The 7,030-nt window shown below is 32.8% G+C and overlaps 1 protein-coding gene and 1 long non-coding RNA gene across 2 annotated transcripts in view; both read right to left on the bottom strand.

Moving 5' to 3' along the window:
• Positions 1-1,744: 1,744 nt before the first annotated feature.
• On the bottom strand, positions 1,745-3,378 carry LOC143586563 (uncharacterized). The gene is made up of 6 exons (XR_013144726.1): positions 3,007-3,378; positions 2,757-2,853; positions 2,567-2,641; positions 2,419-2,491; positions 2,228-2,308; positions 1,745-2,008 (listed from the first exon to the last, which is right to left on the bottom strand). It is a non-coding gene; the product is annotated as an uncharacterized LOC143586563 (long non-coding RNA).
• Positions 3,379-4,213: 835 nt separating this feature from the next.
• The window catches only part of LOC143586566 (uncharacterized), a 48,768-nt gene continuing 45,951 nt past the window's right edge, over positions 4,214-7,030 (bottom strand). Inside the window, exon 3 of the mRNA XM_077068090.1 lies at positions 4,214-4,329. Coding sequence (XP_076924205.1) covers positions 4,214-4,329 — 116 coding nt within the window. The remainder of the gene's footprint in view (positions 4,330-7,030) is intronic.

Raw genomic sequence — 7,030 nt, 5'->3', positions numbered from 1 at the left:
TTCCTCACGTCGAGCCATTTGAGAACCAAAAGCTCTGATACCAACTGATGCAGTTTCGGAAGCGATCAATGGCTCGAGAGACTCATGATAAATCAAAGATGATAAACAGAACCAAAGGTTCCAAGAACAATGTTCTTTATATTAAACTTAATCAAAAACTGAATAATACATAACCTTAAATCCTAACTTATACTAAAATAAAATGAGATAAACTTGGAAACAAGATAAACAGAAAATATTAAAAGACAATAAAAATCAGAATTTAAATTAGAAGATGCTCCTGCATCAGAATGAGTTTGTTTGTGGGATACAATGGACTAAAACAAGCTCCATTCTATTTTATTTCAAAACAAAACCCACAAAATTGAACATAAACCAAAAAAATCAAAACCGAACAGAAACCGAAAACATCGAAACCGAGCAGACCGACTAAAGCGAAAAAAAAACAAAATCGAACCAAAAAACAAAAACCTGAACCGAGACAAAACAGGGTATTTTTTATAAATTTTAATGAACGAGGACTATGGAGGAAACATTCTAGTTATTTTACTTTTTTCGTTTCTAATTTATGTTATTATATTATTATTATTATTTTTTTTGAGTTTTTTAGGGTTTTTTGAAACCCTTTGTATTTTAACCTTTACATGGGTTAAGATTGGTTAAATTTATCCATCTTACCCATACTCGTCCTAGCCTTCTTTTTTTTTTTAAACCCATCTTGATCCAAACTTCTTATTCTAACTTATCACCCAATCTAACAAAACCCATTCATTTTGCCACCTCTTAGGGATAGGATGTGAATGCTCCAATATCATATCATATCATATCATATGGCGTAACGTAAGAAAAATGCATTATATTATGATATGGTGTTGTATGGTATGCTTGGTGTTTTCTAACGTATAACTACACAAACAATGCATAGCAATATAACACAATAGACAAAACATAATGCAACGCATCATAACACAACATAAAATAACAAATAACAACACAAAACATCATTATACAACACAATATTTTAGTATACAACGAAAATTGTAATACAATGCAACACAACACAACAAAACACAGAACACCACCACCGAACACAACAATAGAACACAAAATATCACATGACATCACAACACCATAAAACACATGATGTGTAAATAATAATTTTAGTTAAAATGTTTACACAATTAACTTTAGAAAAGACTTTCACCAACAGACTAAACTACACGAAAATTTAGGTTAGTGTACCAGTGTACCTATCAAAATGCAATATAGCAATCGTAAAAACCAAATATTAATTTGTCACTACTAGAAAAAAGAGCTTTGCGACGGCATTTGCGGTCGCAAAACGGTAGCAATTGCCTTTTTGCGACCATTTTGCGACCAAATCTGCAATCGAAACATACGCAAATAGCCTATTGCGATTATTTTGCGATTGATTCTACACGTTTGCGACCAGATTTTGCTACATAGAAAATGGTCGCAAATCAGACATATTTGCTACCATGAGAGCGGTCGCAAAAGCTGCTACCAAAAACGCCGTCGCAAAAATAGCCACTGTAAAAACTGTCGCAAATATTGCTACCACAAAAGAGGTCGCAAAAATTGCTACCTTAAATGTAGTCACAAATCTTGCTACCGTAAAAGCGCAATTTGTGGCCAAAATGTTTTTTAATATATATATTTTTTCGTTTCAGCTGCTAATAATGCTCATATTTTTATTAAGCGTTTATTCAAGTTTTATATAAAAACATTCAACTTAAAATTACAAATTAAAATGTCAAATAATATACCAAACATCCAAACATTCAAATTTAAGTGTTTATATTCTATCTTTTAGCCATAGTTACCAACATAACTTCAATCTTTGTCATCCTATTGTGCATAACATCTTTCTCCGCCTTATCTTTTGTCCTTTTCAGTCGCAACTCCTCAAAAATTCCATTTCAACGTTGTTGTTTCTAATCTTTCTTTTCTTTGACGAGTTCCTTGATAGCAATATTTACTTTTCAAACTACAAAACAACCAATGTATAGAGGTCAAAGAAATCAAGAGTCAACTCCTTTTTATTATATTCAAAGTACTCATTCAAATCATTAGGGGTGATCAAACGGGTCTTACCTAAAACCAACCCAGACCCAATTAATGGAAAAAATTAGAACCGCTGACCAACCATGATGCTTATAAACGTTGCATCACCAGATATTAATATATCTGCATAAGAAATTATTACCTCATGTTGAATTGCTGATGGTTGGATCAGTGATACAGTGTGCCGGTGCCCAAACGAAAACGGCTAACTCCAAATGGTACACTAATTGACAAACAATAGCAACTATTATGAGAATAATATTAAACAAAAAGGTAATAATAAACTGGCACTGAATGTTTACATGACTTATTAAAAGTATACAAAATGGTCACCTAAAATCCCCTATGCACTACTAATGTGCAAGCGTCATTTTTCCATTGGCATCTTTGATGCAATATAAGAGACCTAATTAACAAACTTATGTTAAGGATACGTATGTTAAGTATGATAAAATATAAGACAAGAATATGATATATGTACCAGTTCTCCCTTTGTATCAAAAACTCGCATGCAATCAGCAACGGGAATGAAGCCACCTTGTGTTTCTACCTTGACCTTTAGCAAAAGGAAAAGCACATAGATAAAATGCAAGAGACTAAATAAACATGTGCTAGTTTCTTTTGTTCAAATATAACAAAATTTGATATAATAAAATTAGACAATTAATCACCTTTAAAGCAGTTGAGAAAACTCTAGAATATTAATCAAGCAACTTTGTATGCCAAGATTTCACAATAATTTAATATATTATAGCATTTTCCTCAATCCTGCAATAAAGAAAATGATCAGCAACAAAAAAATTTATTGAAAATTAATTCATTCATAACAGAGGACAGATTTAACTTTATAAAAATGAAAATTAAAGTCAAGGAAAGGAAAGAATCAAAACACAAAATCTAAATGAAGTAAATAAATCATACCATCATAAGTGTTGATGTATGGAATGCCCTTTGATTTGAATTGTACCAATGAACCTTGCACAACTTAAACTGCATTTTACAAACAAAAAAAAAAACACAATGGAAACAATTGCACTTATATAATTAGAATTATCAAAATTAAAATCTAAATTGAACTCAGATAATTAGAATTATCAAAACTAAAATCTAAACAAGATTTCATTATAAATCCCTTTGTTTGTAGCGGTTACCTACTCGAGATTAACTCGATAAAAGCCCGAGTCGAGCCAAGCTTAAACGAACTTGAGCCAATAAGTTATATACGATTATCTTTGTAATGAAGCTGATATACTACAGTCATTAAACAAACTCAACAAACCTGTTGAATTAGGTCATCTTTTGTAGCAAACGGGCACCGTTCAAAAATTGTGTTTAAGTTGGTAGACCAATCATCTTGAGTGCCATATAATATCAACTATGATTAATGCTTAGTAATATTAAAACGAATCTGCCAACGGGACAATAATATAAATATATAAGAATAAAAAAATATATACATTGATTAAATATATGAGTTTAATATCAACACTCTAGGTTGCATGTCTACAAGATGGTAATATCAAATAACATTAAGGGCATAATCATCATTTCCAACATAAAAATATCAAAATAAAATTAAAACAGTACCCGTTGCAGCATGCACGACTGAAAACAATAGCATCGCCTCCAAGCAACAGGTAACTTATAAGATAAGTAAAACGAATCGGTTACATCACAACCACAACTTTACTAATTAACCATCTATTATCATGTGCTAGATCCACAAATAATCAATTAAAGTGTGCATCAACGCAATTCCATACGCAGAACATATAAAGTATTCAGACCTAAATCTAGTGAGAAACAACTCAATGAAATCAGTTTGTGGAACGAATTGACCTAAAATTCAAAGCTAATCAGTCTAAGAGATAAAATAATTAAAACAGACATTTACAGATTACGTTGAGATCAAATATAAGTAAAACTTGGACACCAATTATGTTAGTAAAGTGTAACCTAACTGAAACAGCAACATCAAGCATAATTACATAAATTAGCATAAAATGAACAAAATAACTCATAAACCTAATCGTGCACAAATTGAAAGTAAAGGTGGAATGAATTGACGAACCTTTCAATTTGTGGAGAGATGTCGGAGCGAATCTGTAATTAGGATAGGAAATCGGAATTAACAGCATTGAACAATCATCCACTGTCCATCTCCGGCAACCGATACCGCAGCCGGATCCGGTGGTGAAACCGGCGGTGGCAACCGGAGATCTTCAACGGGAGCTGACTTACCGCCTGTATCAACAATAACAGCCTTATAAGGCTCAACAACAGACTCCTTCGGATGAATTTGCCCTCGGTCATGGTGGATTGCAGAGAAGACGAGTGTGAGATTTTTTAATATGTAATATGCTTAAATATGGTCAAACTTGGATAAAAACACTTTTTTAATATGGACAGATGGAATATATTATTAACCTGGACATCAACGTTTTTAATATGCTTATATTTCTCATATCGCTACCGCTAAGACGGTCGCAACTAACACATACCATACACCACAAATTTGTAACCGAAAATAAACGGCTGCAAAAACTCCGACCGTCTAGCCACTCGGTTGCAAAAACTTCAACCGCCTAACCACCAAAAATAAATGGCTGCAAAAACTCGGACCGTCTAACTACGTGGTTGCAAAAACTCCGACAGATTGCAAAAACTCCGACCGCCTAGCCACTCGGTTGCAAAAACTCCTATTGGTTAGCCACCGAAGATAAACGGTTGCAAAAATTACGTTATTAGCTTTACCAACTTTGGTGATTGTCTTTAAACAAGTCCCCAAAAATGCCAACGTTACAAAATGACAAAATGGGTAGCATACACATGAACTATTTTTTGGTTTAATATATGTAGCAACATTCAAGCAATACATTCATTTTCTGTGCTTTATGGAAAGATAAGACCTAACAAATATAAAGTTAGACGGATCAACATGAATAATAAGAGAACATGTACTAGAATAGGAAATTGCAACATCGGGATAATATGTAAGTCTGTAGAATTGAATGTCACTATAGATTATTTTGTTAAACATGTAAGTTACATATATAGTAGTCAAATCAAATGCGCCATGATTATAGCCATTGGACACGACATCATTGTGGACATTGGAAAAAGCTCTTATCCATCATTCGTACTTCTTATAGTAAATATTGATGTTATATATATGTCAATAAAATGTCTAGTTCATGAATTCTATGTTGTGGTTTTTTTTATTCTGTAAAACAACATGATAATTGCTAAATCAGCTCCTAATCGTAACAAAGAGTTATCAAATTTGAAAAACTTATTGTATTTATTTCGTATGTATATTGTAAACATCTCCTCACATCTTATCTAGGTGTTTACTCGATCATCATTGATATATATGTTGGGTTTTATACAAGTTTATCAAAGTCAAGTTAACCACATTTAACTAGAAAACGCAACGGAAGCTTATATTTTAAAACTTGTTATTGAACATACCATTATGTAAAACTAAAACCCAAAGCCAAAGATCAATATTACAAGAACAAAATGCTCACATAATGTAAATGTACCTCTTTTTACCTTTTGAAGAAGATGTAGATGGATGAAGAAGATGATGTCTTCAAATGGCAAGGTTGCAAAGGAGAAACCCTCAAGCTTTGTATACCCCAAGCTTATGTAGCAACAACACCAATTTGTGCTAGGATTTGAACACCAATTTGAAGCTCACAAAACTCCCAATTTGAGCCAATATGGCCGTGAGTTTTTGAGAGAGAAAGGAGAGTCTTTGTGACTTGATTCAACTCTTGAATAATAACAAAACCCAAGACCAAAATGCATGTATGGGAAAATGGAGGATTAAAAGGAACCAAAGAGTTTGATTGGGTAAAACCACCACCCCACATGGGTGGCCGGTTTTGTTTGTTTTCCTTTTTTTTTTTTTTTTTTTTTTTTGTTTTGTGTTTTAACATTTAAAACATCTCCATCTCATATTTTATAAAACTAATTTTATAAAACATACATGCTATCTTAATTATTTAACCAATTAAATAATTAATTTATATAAACAAATTATCCAAATAATTTATTTAAATCCTCAAGTGTGTTTGTTTAGAAAACCAATTTTCTAAACGCGTAGTGTTCGGTATTCGTTTAAATGATCAAATCATTAAAAGAATACATTTGGTGTTGTCTAGCTTGTTATTGGGTATGACCCGACTTGGATCAAACACAGTTAGCCACATTAATATAAATATGTGTCTCGGGCATACGTAATTCCAACAATCTCCCACTTGCACGAGATACATAGAAAATTAATGCAAGTGGTGAATACCGCCTAACAACAGATCACCACCCCTAATGTGTTTGACGAAGTGCCATTCAATAACATCATCCCTTCAAGTCCCTTACTTGATATGATTTAGGTGAATCTATCATTATATCCCTTTGTTACTAGATGTCATGTTGGATCTAAGAGACATAGGCGATCATTCTCTTTACAATTCAACTTTATCAGGCCTTAGACATCTAAACTCTCAACACATAAGAGGAACAAATTCCTTCTTGACTGTATACGCCTCTCACTATCACTTTTATACTCCACCTGAGCTCATCCTTATGTACCATCTTTTACGAATAGCGAAGGGGAGAGTCAAAGTGTAATACTCGGTGAAAATCAAGACCCAATATACATCTCAGGTCTAAGGATAATATGAAATTCTCCTTTACTCAAGATTACTAATGATCAAGTCAATCGACTCCATGTAGTAATATTGAGAGCGGGTCAGTCCCATATTTGTATCCCACAAATATCTATGAACTTTGGCAGCAAACCTATGCTCCATATTCATTTCTTATGAATATCCACCAAACCTAGTTCATAATAGTCTTGCTTCATATTTGTTCCCACAAATGTGATCGACTACGGACTTTTAGAATAAGATAACTTATTCATGGATTAAACATGCAAAAT

Source organism: Bidens hawaiensis, unplaced genomic scaffold, assembly GCF_021521415.1.
Source record: "Bidens hawaiensis isolate Kalapana, Puna unplaced genomic scaffold, B.hawaiensis_p1.1 tig00034696_1, whole genome shotgun sequence".
NCBI classification, from domain to species: domain Eukaryota; kingdom Viridiplantae; phylum Streptophyta; class Magnoliopsida; order Asterales; family Asteraceae; genus Bidens; species Bidens hawaiensis.
Note: the sequence above shows the minus strand (reverse complement) of the source record. Positions and strands in the feature narration are given on the sequence as shown.